At 43.4% G+C, this 24,791-nt stretch overlaps 1 protein-coding gene across 3 annotated transcripts in view; it reads left to right on the forward strand.

Annotated features, from left to right (window-relative positions):
- bmf1 (BCL2 modifying factor 1) overlaps positions 1 to 24,791 on the forward strand; it is an 82,264-nt gene that overhangs the window by 50,944 nt on the left and 6,529 nt on the right. For 2 of the 3 annotated variants that reach the window (XM_070979669.1, XM_070979670.1), the window contains exons 2-3: positions 14,259 to 14,431; positions 24,020 to 24,216. In XM_070979669.1, coding sequence (XP_070835770.1) covers positions 24,045 to 24,216 — 172 coding nt within the window. In that variant the 5' untranslated portion in view covers positions 14,259 to 14,431; positions 24,020 to 24,044. Of the gene's footprint in view, positions 1 to 14,258; positions 14,432 to 21,834; positions 22,036 to 24,019; positions 24,217 to 24,791 lie in introns of those variants that run through there. The other variant, XM_070979667.1, reaches the window with a different exon arrangement.

Raw genomic sequence — 24,791 nt, forward strand, 5'->3', positions numbered from 1 at the left:
TCTTTCAGAAAAGCCTTTAAACCACACACCGCAAATCATAATGTCTGTGTGGGAAACATTTACTGACTTTCGAGTTTATAAATTAATGAATGAAAAGCAGTCTTGTTGAGCTTTGGTTGAAATAGAGCCACACGCTGAGCTATGAAATCTCTAGTTCATTTTTTCTTTTTCCTTTTTTTTTACAGTGTGTTTCACCATATTTACCCCAGTGCTCTGATTTGTGATTGCAGATTATGTATCAGCCGAAGGCACTGCTGCTAAGGTAAGCGCCTTAGAGAACGTATGGACACACACAGGTACATCATAGAAGCCTGCTGTGCTCTGCATGAAAGGCCTTTTTTGGGGGCAACACAAATCAGATGTGTATGGCAGTAATTACCCTAGTTTTTGGCTGGCACGCTGCGGTCATTGAGAAGATTAATCAGTCATAGATAAATAAACAGGCTTTGCTCTCTGAATATCACTCCCCAACCCTCCGCGCCCAGACTGCTGCATAAGGAAAGTCTGCTCTGGTGTCTGCTTAAGATACCATAAACTTTATTACACATTTGACTGAAAGTCTGCATGTTTTGAGATGCTGAATCAAGGGAAAAATCTTAAGACGTTACATGAAGATAAACCTCAACAAGCCATGTTCACACGTAATTATACAAAAGATGAGACTTTGTTCCCAAGGCCAGTATGAAACAAATGAAGGAAAATGAAAACAGCAAAGAAGGTAGATATCTAGACATTTAAAGGTTATATAATATGACCAATGTTTGAAGATTGAATTAGTTCTGAACTGTGTTAGTTTGAAAAGAATATTGAACACATTAGATCTTAATCATATCAAGTTTAGAGATAAAATAAGGATAACAACACAAAAAACACACATTTCCCAATAACACCTTACTATTAACTTAATGCCGTTTGCCAAGTGGTATAAATGTGACTTAAATACATTCATATTTCAGAGAACAGTTTCAACATAATGGCATGCCCTCAGGCCTCTTATCACTAGGTAACCATGAGCTCATTTCTTGTTAGCCAGTTAAGGCTCCACGCACAGTGGATACTGCTCTCTGTAGGCACAAGGTAATTATCTGCAGGCACGCAAAGCGCTAGCTGGCTAGCTCGGCCCCCGACACTGTGAAGTATGTGAGGGACAAGACTTCCCCTCACCTTGTTTTTTTCTACATTTTGCCATCTTCAGTCCATATGACAAGCACATCAGTCATAAAGGGGCAATATTTTTCTTCTTGAACAATTACACTGCACTGCATTCCAGTGTATGACTGAAGCTTTGATGTAAGAGCTCTATGACATAGTTCTGAGTGAATCACAAACTTCTCTGCAGAGTTTCTCAGTGAGTCAGACGGGACCTGTGTTGCAACACAGTCATCGGCATGAGTGACTTCTTCGTCTCCTCTGTTGGTGCTCTGCTCATTTGAGCAATTTGCTCAATGAAGGTAATCTAGATTAGCCATCTCTGGTCAGAGTGGCCGGGAACACAGGGCGTTTCAGAGGGGTGGGGAGTGGGGGGCAGGAAGAATGAGAAATCTGCTTGACTACATGAAATGAAATGCTGCCCTCTTGTGTCAAAATTCAAACGCTTTACTGATATGGAGATATGACTGCTGTCTTTTGTGTAGCTGTGCTGCTGCTGCTGCTGCTGACGCTTCTGTCCTCTCCAGCAGTCTTGTTGGAATTGTAATAGTAGATAAACAGGAAGAAACCTGCAAATACAAGGTAGCTGGCTCACAAACATTGCACCATTCTCAGACTTCTGTGCTCAATGAAAGAGAAATTAGGCTGTTTGAGTGTTCCTGTGCGTCAGTTTGGACTCTACCTTGAAAGGAATTGAGGATGGTGAAGATGTAGTAGGAGGGTATGCGCATAGGTCCGTAGCTGAAGAAAGCAAACGCCCAGGTGATGCCGAGCAGCAGGAACAGGCCGAGGATGGCGATGGTGTTTGTCTTGATGGAGCTGATGCCCTGGCCTTCCTCTGCTGTGGGCTTTAACAAAACAATCTGCCGCACAGTTATGATGAATGTGGTAAAGGTGAATATGAACACTGTACCGTAATAACCAATGTTCACCCCCTGGTGGACAGCAGTATCAGGGACCCAGCACCTGAAAAGCATGAATAAAATAACAATCCACTCAGTAACTGATCTGAGCTTTGTGAATATGAACGACTTGCAGTCAGTAAGAGATGCTTACATTTTAGCTGAATTCCCATCATCAGTATGTATAACGATGTAATCATATTTTCCCAAGGCAAGAAGAGCAATCACCACTACAGCTGGTGTGACTGAAGAGAAAGACAGTTGAGTGTACATGCTTTGTTTGTACTTTAAGTACATATCATTGTTATGTTCAGGTTCAGCTGTCTTACCCCATCCTGTGATGCAAATCTTGGCCATGTAATGTTTGATTTCAGTAGGGAACTTCCACAGATTGAAGTACAAGTGCAGAGCCTCTATGAAAAACCAGGTAAAACTGGCCAACATGGCATAGTGCATAACTGCCGCTATCGCTAAACACGCATCGTAGTTCCCCAGCTTTGCAATGCTCTCATTTACCAGGAAGGACAAGTTCAGGGAGAACATGGCAACAAAGAGGTTGATCAGGATCAGAACTGCTTGGCTTGCTTTCCTTTTTCTGTGGAGAGAGTTAGTTTTGTGTCTGCGAAGGCCTTAAATATATTATGAGTTAAAACCAACCCTGCGATTCCTCACCTGATGAGACAGTGCATGAAGAGGGCCACTGCCAAGAAGAACATGGACAGGCCACAGCCAACTGATGTGATGTAGGAAAGAGACGTAAAATCTGTAGAGCTCATGTTCTGAGGTGGAGGTGACTGATTTAGAGAAAAACGTGTTAGGTTTTGCGTAAGAGGATAAAACTGGAATTGCTTATAATACCATTATCTTACCATGAGTACAGCAAAAAACGTTAGATGAGAGCACCGGCAAGTGATGTTGTCATCGACCTCATGTGTCTGACAGCCATCTGTGATCCAGATCGGATTTTTTCCTTCAAAGGCAGAAGACATTGCTGGGCTTCAGGTCTTTTTCACATGAATGGCTGAGGTGAGGAGCAAGTCCTGCTAAATGCTGCTTTAAAGAATATTTTTACAGTACCTTTGCCATCCCACGACCTGCAGGAAACGACACGTCCGTTCTGTATTAGGATAAAAAAGACAAATCAGTATTCGCATTCTTTCCACAACCAATCATCAATAACCTATTAATATATCCTTTAGCTGTCAGCTCTTACCTTTTCCACATTTTTGTAATAAATGTCTACGGTGTTTGAGAGATTGAATATTTCTGTTCCCATTTCAATCCCCACTATCTCATCGTTGAGGAAAGAGCTGTTGGGGTCATCCTGCTGACAGTGCAGTACTGTTTAGAGTTGTGACGGGCACAGTGGAAAATGGTGTCCTATGGTATATTAGGTCAGCTTTACTTTTACCTGACGTATTCCTGGAAAAAGTAGAATTGCTGCACATGAGCCATTTCTTCGTATTGCCATGTCGCTGGCTTCTTTGGGGATGTGCACCAGTCGAGAAAAACCCGTCACCAAATTAATGTTCTCTTTGAGAATCTTCACATAAATAAAGACATAAAGAAGACTGGGTAACCTATTTAATACTGTGTTTCACTCTTGTATCATGGCAAACTGCGTACCTTGACGTCTCTACTTGCTGTAAAGCCAACACTGATGCCTGTTGAATTTGTGCGGGACAGTTTAGTGATCACTCCTTTAATGTGGCCTATTGCAATGTTTGCTGTGGTGGAATTGCCCATCGTTTCCAGCACGGAGGAGAGATTCTTCATGATATTTCTGCAATGGAAACACAAATAATGGATTATTTCCTGCAAACTATGGATATCATCACTCCTCCTGACAATGTCCCACCAACATGTAGCAGCTGACTTCAGTACTGTGCATGCCACTGCCTCATTACTGCATCAGTAAGTTGGATACTTACACTGCGCTTTCTAGGCTACTGTTGACATTGCTGCTCGCAGTGGGGGGGGCACCAGTCCAAGTGTTTCTCGGCGGCTCACATGACACACAGTGCATCTTTTCAGTTAGAGGCACAGTGAGATTGTACTTTGTTGGTGCTAAACCTGCAACAGACATGCCAGAAACATTTGATTTTCACAGCCATTTTGCATTTTGATCAAATGATAAGAGAAAATATGATGTAATGAACAAATGATACTACCTTTGCAAGCTTCTTCATTATAATTTGAACTCTTATTACAGATGTTGTTTTGGCTCAATCTACTATTCTTTATACCTTAGAAATATAAAAACATGACATTATTAGACATGGGTCTTGTTAGGAGTGAAAAAATGGAAAATACTAAGAGCCGTGGTTGATTTGTGATCTTACCTGTATTCAGGCAGTTGTGAATGTTTAAAAGGAATTCTGCAGCAGAATAAAAACCATAAAAGATGTTCAGTTAAAAGAGGAAACGTTCACTGCATGTAGGACTTTATGAGTATTGCCGTTTTGATTCAGTAGAAACCTTTTTCACCAATAGGGGGCAATCTCTCACTGCTCTTAGATGCATATATTCACTCTTTAATCAGGCAAGTCTCTGTGTGAACAGCCTTTACTTACACTCACATACTGTTTTGCATGAGTATCTCTTAATTGCACAATGAGAAACACAAGTTAAGTAGAGAATTGACCAGATTCACTCTGCCTGACTATGTACTAGTGGGGAGTTGTCAGCAATACCTGAATTTTTGCTGTAGACCTGTGATGGCATGCAACGGAAGTTATCATCTGGTACCCCCATCACTACGATATCTTGCTTGGACAGAGCCTCTTTTTCCAGAATTAGGCTGTAGACGTTGCTTTTATGAGTCCTTATGTCAATGTTGCAGTTGAAGTCTCCGGTGTTACAACAGTCTAAAAATCCAAGCCACAACACACTCACACGCATCAAAATGTGAGAGAACAAATTGAATTGTATGCTTACTTCCAGTGGGCTCAAATTAATTAATCAGCTGGTTTTACCTGCAGCTGCATTGTGTCCATGGATATAGAAACAGAGTTTACTTCTACTGCCCTCATGATAGACAGTCTCTGAAATATGATGTGAAAGCACTGTTTGCTATGAGTTTTCTTTCCAATTATCAGTTGCAGACATCTATATTTAAGCTTACCTGATGGGAAAGTACTGTTTGGCTGTTTGGTGCTGACAAACAGTACATTTTTCAGCCTGCAGGTCTCAGTTGTGCCTGTAAAAAAGAACAGAAAATGACTAATCTAACATATGTGTTAATGCTAAATTGTGTTGAGAAATACTGCTTCAGGTTAATTTTGGGTGAGCGTAGTCACCTGAGCTCTCACATACGCCGTTCTTGAGGAATATTCCACAGAACAGGACTGTTATCTCCACGAAAAACATCCAGCGACTCTTTCCATCCGGTAGGAACATCATTTTAAGCAGTGAAGGCAACGTTCAGCAGATTACAGGATGAAGATATCTGACCATGACCTAAAGATATATCTATTTCTATTAAGGGTCACCTTACTGTACGGCAGCTTCCTTTACCTGAGTGAGGTGGTGTTCTGCGTTGTCATTCTCCACAGTGACTCACATCCACCTTGCAGTTATTACTGTGTTGCTGAGTATCCTGTCTGATTTACCTTGCAAATAAAGTCTGTCCTCTTCTTTCACAGCACACGACATGTCTGCTTTCTCAGTAAACAACTGGGAAACCGCCACATTTACTTATGGACTGGAGTGAAGTGTACCTGCAGGTCTGCAGAGGTCATCATCCAAATCTAGGTGTTCAATTTGGGCCTGCGTGCCGTGACCTTTCGCTCCAGTAGAACTCCTTTTCTTTTCTGTAAGATTGTTTTCTTTTGAAGCTTGAAACTTTATACAGACATTCATGGTCACCAGATGATGAATTTATTGACTCTGGTGATGCCCTGACTTCTCTAGCGCCACCATGGAGTTCACATTTGTGGTTTTGAGTGAAATATCTCAACAACTATCGGATGGACGACCATGACATTTGCTCCACTCACTAAAGGCCCCCTCAGGATAAACTGTAATATCTTTGCTGATCCACTGACCTTAAATCATCAGATAAACATTTCAGTCTGTCCAATATGTTTGATTTATAACCGAATACCATGTCTTTTTTTAATGCTAATTAGCAAATGTTAGCATGCCAACATGCTAAACTAAGATGGTGAATTATGGCATAAATGTTATACCTGCTTCACACCTACACGATAGTATTTGGTCATTGTGAGCATGTTACCATGTGACATTTATCTCAAAGCACAGCTTCGCAGTGTCACTAACATAACTGGAGACTCTTAACCTTGTTTGGATGCATGCTCACAGGAGGAGCTGAAACTAACCATTGGCTAAAAAACAGACTTGTCCCAGTTAAAGAAAAGAAATCTTGCTTAGAGTTTGACAACATCAACAATAAGATTTCCAGATCTATACAGTGAAGATGCATAACAGCACCCTTTAAAGATCACTGACCACCTCAGAAGCATTGCTCAACTCTGAAAAGTTCCAAAAGTTTTCAAAGACAGCCAATATGCCTGCTGATTTACATCGAAATGCTCATGAAGACACCTCGAACTGATCAGAATTACATTTAATCTTACAGTCTACTCCTCCATAATTAATCCTTCTTCATTCTCTGTTATGTTGTACTCGACACAGTATCACAAAACACATATATCTCACTGCTGCTCACCTGATGCATGATGCAAATCCTGTCATCCTTACAGGATAGGTTTGTATACTGTAGGCCTGTGTGATGCAAATGCCGTAAACAAATGACCGACACTGCCTGGCAGTACGGATGGGAGTAAGCAAATCTGTTAGCATTTTTGTGCCGATATGAAAAGAATGCCATCTTTCATAACTGTCTACACAAATTGGGCAACAATGCCTGGTTTATGTTCTTTAATTATCAGGCACATAACCTCAGAGGACTGACAGGAGGAGGGATGAATGAGCTGGGCTGAACATGAATTGGATGTGTGAAAAATGTGCTGATGCTGCCCCCTGGTGAAAGCTGGAATGTTGAGACTCCTGGTATGTTTCCCGGCCTCATTTAACACAGCTTTAAGAACTAGAAGCCTGTTTCGTTTTGATAAGCACCGACTGAAAACATTTTTTGATATCCTCTGTAATGATGCCAGCATCTCACTGATAAAGACAAAGGCAGCCCTAAAACATGAGAGGGCTGAACAAATAGCACTGCAGATAAACAACACTGCAACTGACTATAAATTGACAGATGACAGAGCCTTTAGAGGAACAACTCGAGCTCCTCTGTGGTTGTTAACAAGATGATAATGCCATTACAGCCAGCCTGCTAGCCTGCTAAGGCAATTACCGCCCCACCAGCAGCGCTAAACACATTTAAGACCTGATCGCAGTCTGGATAGGCCTGGTTGGATTCATTGATGGAGTTTTTATTGACAGTTTGGAGTTAACTCAGCGCATTGAACCATGTGGTCAGTCTGATGATGTCATTGTTATCCTCATTAATGTCTGTTAGGTCATTAGCTTGTTGTTAGCGCTGCATAATGAGAGCAAGTGAGGAAGCAAACTTCTCAACCCATTAAACCATTGCTTTGCTGAATTTGTCATGTGACACTGTTTTGCACTGAGCAGCCATTAAGTTAGCGACGCTTGTAGTTGGCGTAATAAGTGATTTGTAAATCACTCTCTCTCTCATCAACCGCGCTGCCTGATGTGAGGTCACAGATAATTGAAGCAGTTTCTTCTGTTTCTGCGGGCTCTTCACTGTGTTGTTGTTGTTTTCAGAAGCAGTTTTCTTGGTGGTTTGGTGCACGATGCTGCGGGGATAGAGCCAAGGGCTCGGTGCCGTATGGCAGATGAATATTTGATGGCCCTTAATGGAGCCTTCGCCCACATGCTGTAGCTCTGCTGTTTCCCACACAGCAGAGGACGGTGACGATGCCGCATCCATTTTGGCACTTCCCTGGTGAATTTGGTTGCCTGTCTGGCTGTGCCACATAACAGCTGCCCGTGATTTCATCATAACAGTTGGGAGGGGGTTAGCCATAAAGCTTCGCAGGCAGACAACTGGTAGTGATTCTGAAGCTCTGTGGTATAACACAATGCACCAAATCCACACCCAACCCTCACATGGAGCTGCATCCTCCGCCCTGCGCCCTGTGCATGAACTTATCCTCACCAAGGTCAGCAGATCACCTGCTGGCCTCATGTTACACATCATCCCTTATACATCTGGATACGTATGTCAATATTTATGTCCATGGGGTATAAAACACTGTCTGCACTGATCCTGTGGAGGAGATTAACATCTTAACTTGGGAGCGATATGGCTCAGCCTGTCGTTCCAATTAGAAAAGTGACAGTGAGGCAGAGCAGCTATGCATTTGCTTGGTGACCTCATCCTCTATACAGCACAATCCATAACTATCTGACAGGCAGTTACCTCCCACTAGTGTTTCACTGTCGGCCTGTTAGTGTAAATGGATCTCGCAATCAAAGTGTTTGGGAGTCTTATGAGTTTCAGATGAAGGGTGTGAGGAAAAGGAGGAGCGGGCTCGGCCTTGTGCTGGAATGCGGGATATCAGAGGTTGTGCGCGTGTTCTGGGCACCTGTTTACGCTGTCTTTGCATGTTTGAGCCTGTGTATCCACACACATGCACACACAATCACAGCTGCCCCTCACATTACAGCTATTTCTGACCGGCTCAGTCAGCCACAGGGGTCGGGCAGATGGGTCAACAGCGCACTTTCTCCTTTGGTAAACACACTCACAGGGGTGTAGAGCAACCACACATCAAAGATAATCCTTTCTGTGGTATCTCTAAATGAACAGTGTAGTGACTCTTTGTTCACCTCAGTGACTGAGTCTGTCACCCTGCACAACCATGACTGATGTGGTGGAGGGTTGAGCTCACTGACTGCTTTACAGCCTCAGTGTAAAACCCGATCGGCACGCGGCTAAAATATTTCAGATATAAATCAGTTTAATGGAGCTTGCCTAGTTCTAAGATTACCTAACTATAACCACAGCACACGCCTTTGGTCTCCATACAATTATTTTTCATGTCAGATAGAGTGAAGCCTAAATATGGCGCAAACATAATTTATGAACTGTGGAGATTCTGAATAGCAAAAGAGAGAGAGAAAAAAAAACAAGCGGTCAAATTTCCCACATTAATTTTTCATCAGTTCTCTTTTACAAGGTCACAGGTGGCACCCTATACTGGCCAGTGCTGCGCCTCCCCAGACCTCCACCACCAATCCAAACAAACAAACAAAAGCATGGACAGACGACCAGTGTAACTGTCTGAAGTGGAACGTCTTTGTGGTTGACAGAAATGCGTTCGTCACGTCCTAGAGTTACAGTCGGCTCACTCAAGGTCACCTCAGACAGTGGATGGACTTCTGTGATCTAATATCTTCACTGCTTTTGTGACAGTTCCGTCAATAACTAAAAACTGAGAAAAGATAAACAAAATCGCTGGTCAACGTCAGTTGTCGGTGATTTATTACCGTTTCATTGGATAAACAGGAAACAGTATGGATGTCACTCTCTTGCCACACTGACCGTGCCATCATCTGCCTAATTTTGAATACATTCATAACCCCATCTCCTCCATCACCCACCCACCCATCATACTATGACATCACCAGTCTGCAGTTTGTCCCTGAGGCGTCTTGTCATGACATCAGCGTCTGCACCCAGGTGGGGGGTGTCTCTCTCCTTCCCATGACCCAATAACTTAACTCTTCTTGCCGCTCAGCGACCCCGGTACAGCAACCTTATCTTGGACCTCAGAGGGGGGTAAAGCGGAGCAACAGGGAGACACTGGAGCAAGGTGAAGAGTGAGAAGAAGTGAGGACTTAAGTGGAGGGAGGAGGGGAGGCTAATCTCCTCTCAGGTGCGGGGTGTGGAGGCCACATGGAGGTGTGAACGGCCTGGGAGAGGGCCAGAGGAACCAAGATTACAAACCTTGGACCCTTGTCACAATAGAGGTGTGAACTAGGAGATGAGTCTCAGAGGAGTGTGAAAAAGTGGAGAATAAAAGGAAGGCAATGTGGAAATGCAGATGATGATGGGTCAGTGGGAGATCTGCTGACAGCGGTGGGGGGGTGAGAAGGAAGACAGTTTGTTTAGATATTTGGAAGGGTCATAAGGTTAACTGTTTGCCCCTTGAAGTTTCACCCTTTTAGATAGTGTGTGTATGTACAGTATATGTTTATATATATATAAATGAAGACTATGTGGTGAAAATATTTACAATTATCATAAAGAATGTTAAAATAAACGGCAGAATAATTTTGTATATACAGTGTATAAATAAACAGTAAGGTCAATAAACAGTAGAATACAGGTTGAGTTAAAAAATAGCAGCAGGGATGTGCGGTAAGTGAAAAAACAGTGAAAAAACATGCAGCACAAATGTACAATTAAGTAATTTTGAAGTGCATTTGTCTACTTGAAGTTTATATGAAAGAAAGATGTCAAAAGAAAACACTAACTCATTCTATTCTCCAAAATATCACCACAGTTATTTACTTGCTCAGGTGCCCTTGACCACGTCCCTTCATCCTGCCTATAGCACACCCCCGAGCTAAGTCAGAGGGGCGAATAAAGAAAAGAACGATCTCACTGTGGGAAACACCTGCAGATCCACTTTTATTATGAATTGATGGTTTCATCACACAGTGGCAGAGTTGCATGTGGGCAACAGGCAGGATACTTCAAGGCAGTGTGGCTGAAATAATTCATTTCGGTGTGGTGCATGTTTCTTCCAGACTTTTCTGTTAATAATTGAAATATTGACTCACTGCAGCTTGATAACATACACTTACACTATTTATTTCTCTTTAAAATGAAAGAGGTAGCTACTATGTGACGGCTATAACTCAGTGGTGATGACATGCAATGGCTGAGGTGAAAAGGAAGTTGAGTGAGTCTGTGCATTCCTGGTTCACTTGAGTGAGCAGAAACAAGCACTGCACAGCAGACTGAGCCTCCATATCATAATTATGAAGCACTGGAATGTAATCACAGAGAAGGAAATGACACATCTTCACAGTATGATGATATTAAGGACTAATTATACTGTCCTACAATTGTGACAGTTAATCTGTGCGCATGCATGAAGTCTAAAACTGATGAAGTGCTACACTGATGGTGTCTATGTCCACACACACGCCAAATTATTGTCGCTTCTACTACTTCTAATAATATGATTTCCCTCTGTAGAGCTTTAATTCCAGATGCAAGTAACCAAGAGAAGTTCAGCGTGGTAAACGCTACTCTGCTTTGCAGTTTTCTATATTGTGTTGCTGCAGCACAAGCTAAATCTCTTCAATCTCCATTTCTATTATTTGAATTTAATGGAGGCGATGATGGAAAGGAATTCTCGACCCACACTGGAAGAAGGCTTGCCCTGGCCGCTGCCCTGATGTGCGGGACATAAATAGGCATCCCAGCTTGACCTTAAAGAGGTTCCTTTGTTGAAACTGTGCTTAGCTGCAGGTGGCCAGGAGCTCCCTGCTGAGTGCTGGAGAATCCCAGAGTCAGCACATTAGCCTGTCAAAAGGAGCAGATAAGGCAACCAGGGGGGCCTGGAAGGAGAGGCCCCTGCACCCCCACTGAGTCACTGACCCCCTGATCTGCCTCACAGCTGCAAACATTTATGATTGTTTTACCAACTAATATAAGCTTTAAATATATTTACTGCATCAACCCTAGAGGATTAATGTAAACATGCAGAGTTAGAGGGTTGTCTATGCCTCTGGGATTTACTTTGCTTGTTGTTACTTATGTGTTCTGGCACCATAAGACTGTTAAATTAATGTATTCTCAGACCTATACTATTTACAGTAGCTCTGCATTATGTATGCTGTATAGCTCTTCTCCCCAAGAAGTTCAAATTAATATTCAAAAGAGAAAGACAAGGAGTTCAGTGAGCAACCCTCAGTGAAGTAATGAGGCAAACAAAGCAGCAGTGCATTTAGAAACTAATTTCTCCAAACATGACCCTCCATCGAGCTCACACAGGCCGCGCCAGCAGAGGTGGGGGGTACGAGCACTGAGGTGGGAGTAGAGAGAAAACTTCACAGCACATTTTTTTCTGGTCTGAGAAATCAATAAAGCTTTCATGTGAACTTCACGGGAAAGAACGACCCAGAAACACTCACAGAGGTTCATTAGTGATTATGTTTGCTTTTTTTTTGCACCAGCAGGGAGGAGAGTGCTAGTAGTTGCCTATGGGTAAAGTGAAAAGGGCAAAAAGACAGAGAAGGAAGATGTTTTCATTGCAAAGCCTATTGGCACTATACAGTGTTTCTCCTTGCCATATGGGACTGGCAACATAAAATATGCATGTTAATCCATATGTTGAGTCTTTTGCCATGAATATTTAACACTACAGCTACATTGAGGGATATAACATGAGGCTTTACGTTGTCTTATAACAGTGGAAAGGTCCTAAGTGCAGTGCCAGTCTCTCATTTTCCTCGATTACCATAGACATCGCGATCAATAAATCATAGCTTTTGACAAGCGGAATCAAAAGATGTGAATTTCAAAAGTCAGCTTGGCTGAAAACAAACCAAAAAAAAAAAAACTTTGTTGGCCACCTGACTCACAACATGAAAGAACAAAGCCACTGTAGGGGGGGGAATATTGATCGCGAGCCACAGAGAGGTGTGGAGAGTTCAGGTGCATGTGATTATGGATCTGTGCATCCATAGTTTGGTGGGACAGATGTCGGGGTTATGTGGAGGTGAAGGTTGCAGGTTCAAACTCTCAGCAGCTGTGGAATGATGGCTGTCTGAAGGTCATAGGAAGGTTACGTCTTTTGTTGATGCAAGAATGCGCCTTCTCAAAACAGTCCGGATGTGATGTTTAAGCAGCATCGACTGCACGCAGCAAAAGCTTTTGCTGTACATGAGAAGTGGCTTAAAAGAGTCTGAATTTGAAAAGGATTTATTACCTTGAGGATGTTATTTGTGAAAGATGGATTTTGTTTGATTTTCATTATCTAAAATCCCTCCCACTTGAAAGGGGACCCTTCGCCTCCATTAATAATTGACATCTTATTACTTATCCCCCTCACCGTGGCCGGCTTTGATGTGAGCCGTGTTCTTTTATCAGCATGGCGCTATGTATTGATCGCCGGGCAGATAGGAGCACTATCAAAGGGATTCCTCGTGGGGCAGTCAACACCCAGTCACCTCATACTCCTGGAATGTGGTCAAGCACGGTCCTCGCCGGCACATCTCCATCACATCCCTCTACTTATTTGGTCCATCCTGCCTGAGAGCCGCTTATCTGGGTTAAATATTCACAAAGAACACCAAAGCTGTTGAAATGACATCATCTGAATTGGAAGAAGAGGATGCGTGCAGCAGGAAGGCATAGTGCCAAAGGGGGGTTCCACCAAGAGAACCTGTCAGGTCTCATGTTCTGGCTGAACATTACAGCAGATGATGATCTCATTCATAAAGCTCATTATGGTTCACTGGAGATGCTTATCATCAGCTGAGCAACAAACAACTGCAGACACTATGTAAACACTGTAAATTACAGGAGGTTGTGGTGCAGTAGACAAGTATGGTCTTTCTCTTGTGAAGTGAAAACAATGTGAAAATGCTATTGGACTGGGATGCACTGCTTGCTATTGTAGCACAACAACCTCCCCAAACAATAACCAGAAAACAAAGCCTCCCGTGTGAGCAGTGGGAAAAGTGTTGTGAGAATGATAAGCGCCATCCCCCTGCACGTGAGACGGATTATAATTTCAGGAGATTTCTATAATCCAACCATATTGGCAAACACCGAACATCTTTGTTTATTCTTTCAGACACTCTCACATCTAAGTACGTTTCATACATTTAAGCCCCATATGCAGTCGCCGCCTTTACAGTCCGGCATTGATTGTTATTCGATACTCGGAGACCAATCGTCAAAAGCACTTACAATAAAACACAGAGCGCAGTCATAACGAGCATATCCTATTTAACCGAACAGAAAATACATTTTCACTGGTGAACACTTAGAGACCATTAGCAGCAGTGGTGTAAAAGCCAGGCGTCTTTCCATCATCAATATCCCATAAGTGGATGGCTGCATGTGCGCCGAGGGCCAGGCCTGGCGAAAAATCTCCCAGGCTGCCGCCGCCGCCGCTGCTGTTGATAACTCGTCCAGCCTGACTGACAGCACTTTTGTTTTCCGTGGATTAGGCAATCTGACTTCATCGCGGTCCATGAGGGGGTTCACGTAACGCTGCCTGGAGGTCACTACACCCACGTGATCCCCTCCTGTCTGCTGGCTGCCCTGATGACAGAGCCGTCCAGCCTCCAGACCGAGACTAGACAGTGGACGTGGTGACCCCACCCAGCTCAAACACACCCAGGTACACACACACACAAACATGCACGTACTTGACACACTCTCAGACCAGAGTGTAAATTTTTAATGGAATATACATTAAGGAGCATTCATGGGCTCATACATGATGTTTCCCCACAGCTAATATTTCAGCAGGCCGTGTATCAGATCAGGACTGAATGATTGATTTTCTATCACACTGCCTTTCTTGAATGAATAATTCAGGGTCATAGCTTGTGACACCTCCAGCATATTCCGTTACACGCTTTTCAGTGCGAGGTCCAGTGTGACTTTTGAAAATATAATTGCAAAATTATAGAAATGAACAAAAAAGGCTTGAATCAGGTGAAAGAGGATTCTATCACTATGCAAGCCAAATGTATTTTTTACCATGGCACTGTACTTGTGTATTTGTGCGTCGGTGTATACAAACATGTTTCTTGGAGCCGGCTTTGGGGAGCTTGTACGTGCCTGTTGATGACTTTCTCTCTTGGCCTCCTGTCTGTGATGTGAAAGAAGAGATGGCAGAGTCTGAGGTCACACACTGATTACTTGTCCCCACATGGGGTCAAATGACTCGTATGTGTTTTGTTTACACTTCTAGAACCACGACCAGGCTCTGACCCAAGTATAGTGAAGCCTAAAGAGTGCAAATAGCTGTGGACGCATGGCCAATGTCTCATACAATGTCACAAGGAGGGACTGACATACAAAATCTGTGATAAAATGTATTTACCTAAAATAACCCCACTTACTACTCATTGAATCTGTGAATTGCAGTTTGTCTTTATAGTTTATGTAGCCTCTGTGTCTGTTTATGGCCTGTTGTTTGTGTGGGTTTATGATAATGAGCCATCTTAATTTTCACTCCCAGATTCATAAGGGAGACACCAGTCGTGAGGGACTGGATTTATGTGTTGATTCACAGCTTGAAGAAAGGGGATATTGCAGTGTTTTTTGCTTAATAGCTCCTGCATCTTTCAGGAGCATCTCCAGTTTCAGCTGGCTAGAGTCCTAGAGCTGGATGAACAAGTGGCGGATAATTATCCGCACCAGTGTTAAGTACAAATTGCACAGACTGGCTCGTGAAAGGACTTGCTGAAGCACATCAGATACAGTAACTCTCCAGTTGGCTGCTAACTGGCACTGGCAGCCTTTTACTCGTGCAAATACAAGCAAATAAAGAACTCGTGAAAGACAAGTGAGCACACATGCAAGCACGCAGCCAAACCAAAGAAACACTTGACACTGATTGTTTATCGTGAAACTGTCTCCGCTGCATGATAAGTGAAGAGCGTGACTCAGTGGATTCTGTTTCACTTGCATGAAAATAACAAGGACAGGTGGCCCGGGCAGACGAAAGTCATATTTGATGTCCAACATCAGACTACTTACACCTGAAGAGTGTGACATCATGATGACTCTAAGCTGATAACCCAGCAACAAGCCAGCAGTTGTTGTGAGGATAAAGGATTAGCCTCCGTTTGTTTTTGCTGCTCTCTGAACCAGAAAACAGAAAAGGATCTCACATGAAAGGACCAACTTGCTGAGAAAGCACAGAATTGGGGGCGCTACCTCTCATCAAAGAGGTTGAGTCACTTCAAGAGCACAGAACACTTCTCCAAATGCCCGTTGATGAGGGAGGATGGGGTGGGGGGCGTTTATGTGTTGCTGCTATTTGTCTTTGCAGGTGACGGTTTGTGTGTGTGCGAGATTTGCTTTTCTGTCTGAATGCTGTCTGTGTGGCATATCAGGTAAGGTCTCTGTCTCCTTCCTACATTGTTGGTGGATAATGAGGTGTGATTAAATATGAATGCTAAGTGTTTGGTGGCTGGAGCCCAAAAGCTGAAACCGGATCCAGTCGGGGCCCACAGGCAGCATAATTAGTAGCTGATGATAGATGCCATTAATGGTGCTTTTGCACACACTGCTTGCAGGCCTCTAAGCTGGACCTCCACGCAGCAGCAGGCCGCCTTTGAGCCATCCACAGTTAATTAAGTAGCAAATAAATAAGTCCTGATATGTCTGTGGTGGATCTGCGCTGTTCTGAAAGCCAGAGCGCTGATTGTAATCAGCTTTATTTAAATAGTCTAATGATCAACAGTGATTAAATATTAAGCCATTTGTTACATTTATTTGATCTCTTTCTGTTATTACCTCTGGGGATTTCATGTTGAAAGCATGATGAAAATCCTGTAGAAAACAATATCAGCATTTCAAAGCGTGGAAGGACCAGTGTGACGCCTTTAATGGTGGAGAAAAGCCCTTTGTGCACGCCTGAAGTGCTGTGTTGGGTTTTGAGGGCTCTTTGGATTGTCATAACCCTGGTGTGAGATTGACTCATTCATGGTGAGCAGCCTCCAAGTCTTCATCCTCTGCCTCTCTGCTGCATGGCTGCGGACACCGCTGTGCTGCATCACTTCAGAGAGAGAGACGGAGACATGTCCACAGCTGTTAGGACATGCTTGCTTTGAGGTGCCGTGGCTTTAATGTGTGGAGCAGATTAAACAGGGTGCCTTTGTGAGGGCTGGGTAAGTGGTCAGCTTTCCCACACAGTTACTCAAACTTATCTACTGTGTGCACGTTTGTGCACGAGTGTTGCTGCAGTTGCCACACATACACCCTCAGATTCCCTGTAGAATGAGCAGAACAGCTTGACACGCCGGTCAGTCTCATTAAGTGAAGCCCAGAGTTTTCCAGATGACTCCTGCCTACGAGTAGCCAACGGGCTTGAAGAAACTCAAAGACAGGCTTCTGCCTTTCAATTGATTCTTCTCACTTGACATGAGAGCATCACATCCAGCAATGTGAATTGCTGGACTTCAGTGTGTCTCCGCTATAATATAAACTGCAGTGTATCATAACAGTGTGATGCTATGCCACCTGCAGTGACGATCAAATGGTGGTTGGTTCAGCAAAGGGTCAGTGTATGTAGAGCAGCTACACGTGCCACAATAGTTTCGAGTCTCACTTTCTTTTTTTTTCCTTTAGAGAAGACAGAGGCAAAAAGACAAAAAAATAGGCGCCTCTACGCTGCAGATATGCACTGACATGGTGATTGTGGTCCTGCGGTTAGCATTGTGCTGTCATCTCAGGTTTCAGCTGACATGGTTTCAAGGCCTGAACAGTCAACTAAACAAATAATACTCAAACTTGACATTTGTAAAACAAATTTCATTAGCATGCCCATATTTAACACCAAAAAAACAAACAAACTATGGCTGATAGTATGGCTGCATCAAAGGACACGGATCTCATGCAAAGACCAAACGCAACAATGTGTTAGTTCCTCTCTCAATACTTTACAGCTTCACTGCAGCCGTCAGTCCCAAATCCATTTACTGAAAAACAACTCACAAATATGAATCTTAATTTTCAAAAATGTTAAGACAGTTGGCTATTGTAGTTTTTAGCAAACATTATTCAAACAGGGGCTATTTTCAGCCATTTGTTGTAGACAGTGTGTGTGTGAGACTGACTCATGACACTTGTCAAGGGATTTATCAAGACTACTGGAAACACACCAAAGTGTGACGTTCTTTACAGTAAGTAACTCAGATATGATGAATTCATCCACAGAGGGATCCTTAAACATACAGATTTTTATTTTATTTTATTTTTTTTTTTTTTTACACAAAACACATTTGGCTTCTTCTGTATGCGTCTATATTTCTGTTGAGAATGGGCTTTGCTCAGTGTGGGATGATCCCCCACAATAACAAAGACCATTGTAGCTGAGTCACTTTGAGAGTTTTGAGAGTGTGAGGTTTGGCTGGTAGTCTACAGCCAGACGGGGATGTATGATTACCAGACAGCCCTGACAATGGTGGCCGTTTGGGCCTGTGCTCTCAGTTACAGTGGCCAGATCAGGTGTCATTGCTTCATAACCAGCCTCACCTTCACAATTTCTAAAAGAGGCTGTGTTCAAGCACAAAATTACCCCACTCCACCTCTCCACACCTGCTACATTATTCAATCAGTCTTCACCCAAGAGGATCTATTAGGGGCTGACAGAAAAATGAGCACACTTTCACCACTTGTCCGCTAAAAAAAACTGTTACAAAACAGCTTTATAAAAGAACTGGTAGCCGAGTAAACGCACGTAAAGGGACTATTTTTCCTCATCTGGGTGGCACTAGTATATACCATATACACTGTTTGAAGTTTGAAATACTAAAGGCAACAGTCAGATACTGCATGCATTTCCCTCGGTCACTTGACTTTAAGGAAACAACAGATGCCTTTGATGATGAGAACAAACCTGAGGCTACTCCCACAAAAGCTTTATGGACGTGTATGTGTGTGCTACCTAACCTTACAGCCTCAGATTGTGTCACTTTCTTTAGTCCTCAATTCAATATTCCTTTATTCGTCCCTCGAGGGGAAATTCCAAAATTTCCTGATCTAACATTGCTGATCATGTCCAGTTAAACTTAGAGGGAAAGCTCCCAAAAATAAAACCTGAATTACAAGGATATGGAGGACAGAAGCACAAGAATACACATTGTCTTTAGGGCTTTCTGTAGCTGAAGTTGACAGGAGGACCTTTTGTTATCAGGTCACTGCTCCAGTATGATCTCTGCCATTGGGTCAGTGTGCCACACATATCTCATCTAACTGGCTCACAGTCAGGATGCGGTTGCCATGGAACATGTCCAGTTGGAGCAAATGAAATCCCCTCTTTCTAGTTTCCAGGCAGGATTCACATGCTGCGAATGTTTTGATGGGAGACAGGCAGTGTGTGCGTGTGTGTGTGTGTGTGTGTGTGTGTGTGTGTGTGTGTGTGTGTGTGTGTGTGTGTGTGTGTGTGGTGTGTGTGTGTGTTTGCGATAGATGTGTGTGCACACAGAGAATGAGATATCAAGAGGGAGAATGGGCTTTTGAGGTTACAGAGGAAGTAGGGCATGTGATTGTGCAGCCATGTGCGTTTGTGCGTGCACGATTGTGTGCATGTGTGCTTCTTCTGCAAGTGTGTGTGGGTGTGCATGCATCGCTCTTCAGAAACAGCTTTCTGATGTAACACAAACTGATACCTGCTTTCTCTCTCTCTCTCTCTCTCTCTCTCTCTCTCTCTCTCTCTCTCTCTCTCTCTCTCTCTCTCTCTCTCTCTGGGTTCTCAGGAGTCAGTAGGAACTTATTTATGAACACTTGCTCTCCACAATGCAAAAACAAGTCAGTGATAATGTTAGCAGAGGGGAGAGAACGAGACCTTAACAGATTCTGCATTCTGTTAATGTATTCTCATTTTCATTGACCGTTTTGACTAAAGAAGGTGTGCAAATGGAGTTTGTGGTGTGCACTTCAAAGACTTAGAGACATGTCTTTCATCAACACAAAGCCACAATCCACATACTGATAGACACGGCTCAATTAGTTAAGTCAACAGTGTGTTGAATTTATAATTTATGTTCTTAGCTGGTGGTAAGAGCTGCAGTGAATTTATCCATATTCATTATTTATGTTATAGAGGCCTGCCTATGTGTCCCACTGAGAGCTGCCTCATGGCCTTTCTGCAGCTACTTTCAAATGCTAACAGACTAATGCATGTTAATGAATAACTTAGGTTTGTTTTCTTAAGATATATCATCTGTCATCAATACTGTATACAGTTTTTCATTAATATTTCATTTCAGAATAACATTTCGAATAATAAACCAGTCAAACGCTTAGTAACAAATTATCATGAAATGGTTTTCAGACCCATGGTTATATTTCACAACTTATATTACTCTGCAGTGGGACACTTTAACTTGCACACTGTCTACGACAATGACCTGTTTTTAAAAGGACTCTTTCTCTTTAGTGATTACAGGTGTTTCTTGATAGTCTCTTAAGTACAGGGGGATCTCTTTTGTTTGGCTGCAACACAAAAGGAAACTGCAACTAATGCTCCCACATCTTTGCGCCTTTTGTTGTTTACAGCAGTCACTCATGCAAGAAGTGATCGAGTTTCCAATATCACAGTGAGCGAGGAAACCAATCCCCTCTTCCAAAGTACATCTCCACCTCTTTGGAGAGGCCGCAGGTGCGCCAAAACTGGAGGTCCATCCAATTCAGGCGGGACAGAGGAGGCAGGGACCCGTGACTTCTCACACAGCTCAGTGTTGGGATGTGATCACAGTTGAAGGACAGGGACAGAGAAAGGGGCGTTGGGGGCAGGGTGACGCTCTGTGAGAGAATGCAGAGGGTCGGCCTCAGCTCCAGCTGTCCGGGGGTTTATTGATCGGCGATGGCACTGGGGGGAGGGGGCAGATCACCAGCACTACCCTGCCATCCATAACAAGAGCACCACTAGAATCTGCGTGTGGTTAACTGTTAAGCTATGAGCTGATTGTAAATCACTTGGAAAATAAATTGAATGTAGTAGGCTGTATCTGAGCTGAAAATGTTATATTAGGAGTTACTTGCCATAGCTCTAGATCTGTCTAGATCTTGATAATTCTGTGCACCTGCAGAAAACACATTGTGTATTTGTGGTTTTAGCAGTATCTGTATGTTTCTGCCAGGGCAAACAAAAGGGATGGAACTAAGCTGAATTGATATAGTTTATGATGTGGAGAAAATGAACCAACTAGAGTCTGTTGACGCTATCATGCTGACCTGAATTATTTCTTTTATTTCTATATAATTCAGCATGGATCCTTTTTTAGTATTTGCTCTCAATGTTGTCATTGGGGTGGCAAACACTTCTTCCAGCTTGTGAAGGGGGGGCATGGTAGACAAAGTTTAAGATCTACTGCCTTAGAGGAACAACCACCTGCCTCTCCCTCGCGATCAGTCAACCTAAAGCCTCCCAGATGATTTGAGACCTAACTTATGGTGGTGAGGTTGATCTGTCTAATTAGATCTAGGTCATTCCCACTTAAACGAACACAACAGTTGTTGATTTAACCACAAGATAACTGTGCCAGGTGAATGTGAAATGTAAAATGAAATGTGAACTTGGGCAATGTTGTAATAAAAATCATAAAACTGCTGCTAATTTACAGACTTACGGACCTAAAGTTTGAACAGTCACATTCACTATATTGATATGAGACATCTGAAACTATGGCCAGACTTAAAGGTTTTCATAAACTATTATTATTTGTACCAGGTATCAGATCACATGAACAGGGTGTAGGCTTGTGTGTTCCTATTTTGTCTTAAATGTCACTAGCCACTGAAAGCTTCCTGGTAACAGCAGTTCGCAGGTTTCTGACCAGATGAGCACAGCAGTGGTGTGAAAGCGGTCTCGTGCTACGGGGAATTTCCCGTCCACGTGTCTGAATACGCGATCGGGAAGGCGGGATAAAAACAAACTCGACGATTGGTTAAAGCGTCCGAGTGCAAATCGGTCTTAAAGGGGAATGCACAGCCTCTGCTGAGAATCCATAGAGTCGGACGACAGAAACGGTCGCGTCTTTAAGGAGGGTTTATTTACTAACTTTTAGCACCACGCCCGGACAGGCGGAGTCAGTTTGGAGCTGACGTCGGCGAAAAGAAATCGGCTCGTTGCAGTTTTCCTCGCAGAATGGAAGTAGTTGGGGAGGAGATACGGACTAAACTCGCCTGACTTGCCAGGATATTGATCTTGTTGTCCTTTTTTCCGAGTGTAAGACAGCCGTTACAAAGAAGCCCACCTCTGTGGTAAGTTCCGTAAAAACACATTTAAATGTCCGCGGTCGTTGAACATTTAACACGCGCGCGTCGTCACGGACTTTAAAGTGAACTTTACCTTCAGTGACACCCGCGTCCTTAGGAAGCAGCAGCAACGTGCCGAGCTGTTGTTGGAGAAACAGCTGCAACACATTTATTTCGGCCTTTGACGTGTGCGTGGCTGTACCGAAACGTAAAATCCGTCCAAATACGAACAGAGTTTAGTGTAACTCAGCTTGTCATTCATACGCAGCGATTTGAATTACACCGGCTTTCCCGGTTTATGGAGCTCAGTCGGTGAGTGGACTTCAAACTGCACGGCTGTTTTTGCGGCCAGTGTATCCCAGTTATTTCAGTCTTTACCTAAGTTAAGTGACAGCCGTATTCTCTATAAATTAAAACCTGTTACTTAAACGTGTAATTTCTTATTTCAGACGTTTGTAGACGTTTATTTTCCAAAATGTGTTGGGTTGTTTTTTTGTTTTTTGGTTCTTTTTACGTTACTGAACATCACTTCACAACGCTTTCTGATAGATATACTTTCAGAACACGCTTTTCTTTCATTATATGCTTAATTTGCGCATTATTAACCATAGTGTCGGACGGAAAGTGTCGCGAGACTGAGCTCGAAGAGGTCACGAATCACTTTAGGTCTCGGCGTGCATAGTGGAAAATAAAGTGGAAATGTTGCGGTGTGAAGCTCCTTATAACACAGCATAGAAAGTGTGTCAATAACAGAGCCGCCTCACCACCACCCCCCAGCCCTGCCTGCTTCCCTTTTGTTGGGGTTATTTTGTTTGCAGCAGGGGGAGCCACTGTCTGACACAAGCACAGCTCAGTGCAGGACGGCGGGGCCGTGCAGAGAGCAGCCCCGGGTGTCTGGAAGTTGAGCCAGTGTTTCTTTTCTTTTTTCCTGCGCCTTCCATGTTCTTACTCTTTGTTTGTCAAAACAAAGCATTAAGTGGTTTTACACACAGGGTTTATTGTGAACGCACACAGTATATTGTGAGGTCTGGGCATGCTAGAGACAGGCCAATCTGCTTATGTTGGGTGAAGAAATGAAAACTCCTCCTCAGGGAGCTGGCAAGCTGACAGACCAGGGTAAGGAGAGTGGTTTAGGATTTTCCTCAAAGACTGTCATTACCCTTTTGCTGTGGACCCTAATTTGGAAGTGTGGTAGTAGTCTAACCCTGTATTACAAGTCGACGGTGACTTGGGGGTGAGCTGGTGAGGCAACTTGAATTTCACCCATATTTTGATAACTCTTTGACCCGTCAGATGATTCAGGGTTGAGTGAAGTGCATCATTGACACTGGAGAGATTCCTGAGTGCTTCTTCAGAGTCTTGCCGTGCTCCATTAATGATTTGTAATTGCATGTTTTTATTTTTCCTGCCATCAAGTTTATATTTCAAATACCCCTGCGTTCACTGATATCTACAAGCAGTTTTGTAAGCCAGCCATTATGGGACAGTCACTTAGGAAACCAGGCCCCTGTCCTCAGGGCTGCTTAGCACAGACAAGAGAGATTCTACCTCTCATTTAACTGAGTCAGCCAAGCTCCCATTTATGTAAATGTATCTCAACCGAGTCACTTAACCGCAGTGAAATGTGTGGTTTCATCACTGAGATGAACAGAGCCATTTGTCTAAATAAGCACTGAGCCCTTCACCGCAAATGAAGGCAGACCGTTTGCTCATTTTCTCTTCCCAGCTTGTCCAGTGCGGTTTTATTGATTTGAGGGCACTCTTTATAAACCAGACAGCTTGTCTATAGTGATAATGAATGCTTTGGAGGAATAAACGTCTAATGAATGTGTCTGAGATCATCTCATCAAGCCTGATGCAGACTTGTCCAAGGTTACCATCATTAGTGAAGTAAAAACTTGGGATGCCTTTGATTCACGTGTTCCCTGGCAGACAAATGTTCTATATTCAGCTCCAGCAATGACCTTTGTTTCTCTCTCCTGCTGCTAAGGCTGCTCATCTTATAGTGCCCCCGTATGGACGATGAGGAGGATGATGTGTTTGAGCCAGACCCCCACTGCTGGCGCACCACATTCCGAGAGATAAAGTGTGAAGACCAGGGCACACAGACACCTGGCCCTGCCCTGGCACCGCACAACGGCATGCTGCCCTGTGGAGTCGCAGAGGAGCCCAGACCACTCTTCTACGGTGAGGCTGATGATGTGCCTTATGTCAAAAGAGAAAAAGGAACACCGCCTTGTGCGTGATAACCAGTGTTATAAAACTGAAGTATAATGTGAGACTTAGTGTGAGAAATGGGTAACAGTATAGTTGCGCTGATCTCATCCCTGGCGCCTGATAGTCGTGATCACAGTGGCTTTTATGGTCTGTATGGAGTGTACCCAGCTGCTTTCCTATTCAAAAGGCGCCAGGCTGGCATTGTGACTGAAAGGACGTGACAGAAGTGCTTACCTGCATGAGCAGCAACTGCGCAGAGAGCTGATAATCAGTGACAGCAAAGTTACATTGGCGCCATATACAACTAATCATGCCTGAGAGGCTCCATGACAACTGACTGACCTCAAATCTGTGTCATGTGAGTTTGTTGTGGGTGATGAATAAAACTCCTAAATGACTCACAGGGTGTGATTAAAGAAGTGCAACAATTGGGAAAATTGTGGCTAAAGTCAAGCATTCTGATTGGTCAAAGACACATTCAGCAGCATTTGGCTGCTCTTTGTACCTGTTGCACCATCACCATTGACATAATCACAGTAAAAAAA

The sequence above is a fragment of the Chaetodon trifascialis genome, chromosome 14 (genome assembly GCF_039877785.1).
Source record: "Chaetodon trifascialis isolate fChaTrf1 chromosome 14, fChaTrf1.hap1, whole genome shotgun sequence".
Classification (NCBI taxonomy): domain Eukaryota; kingdom Metazoa; phylum Chordata; class Actinopteri; order Chaetodontiformes; family Chaetodontidae; genus Chaetodon; species Chaetodon trifascialis.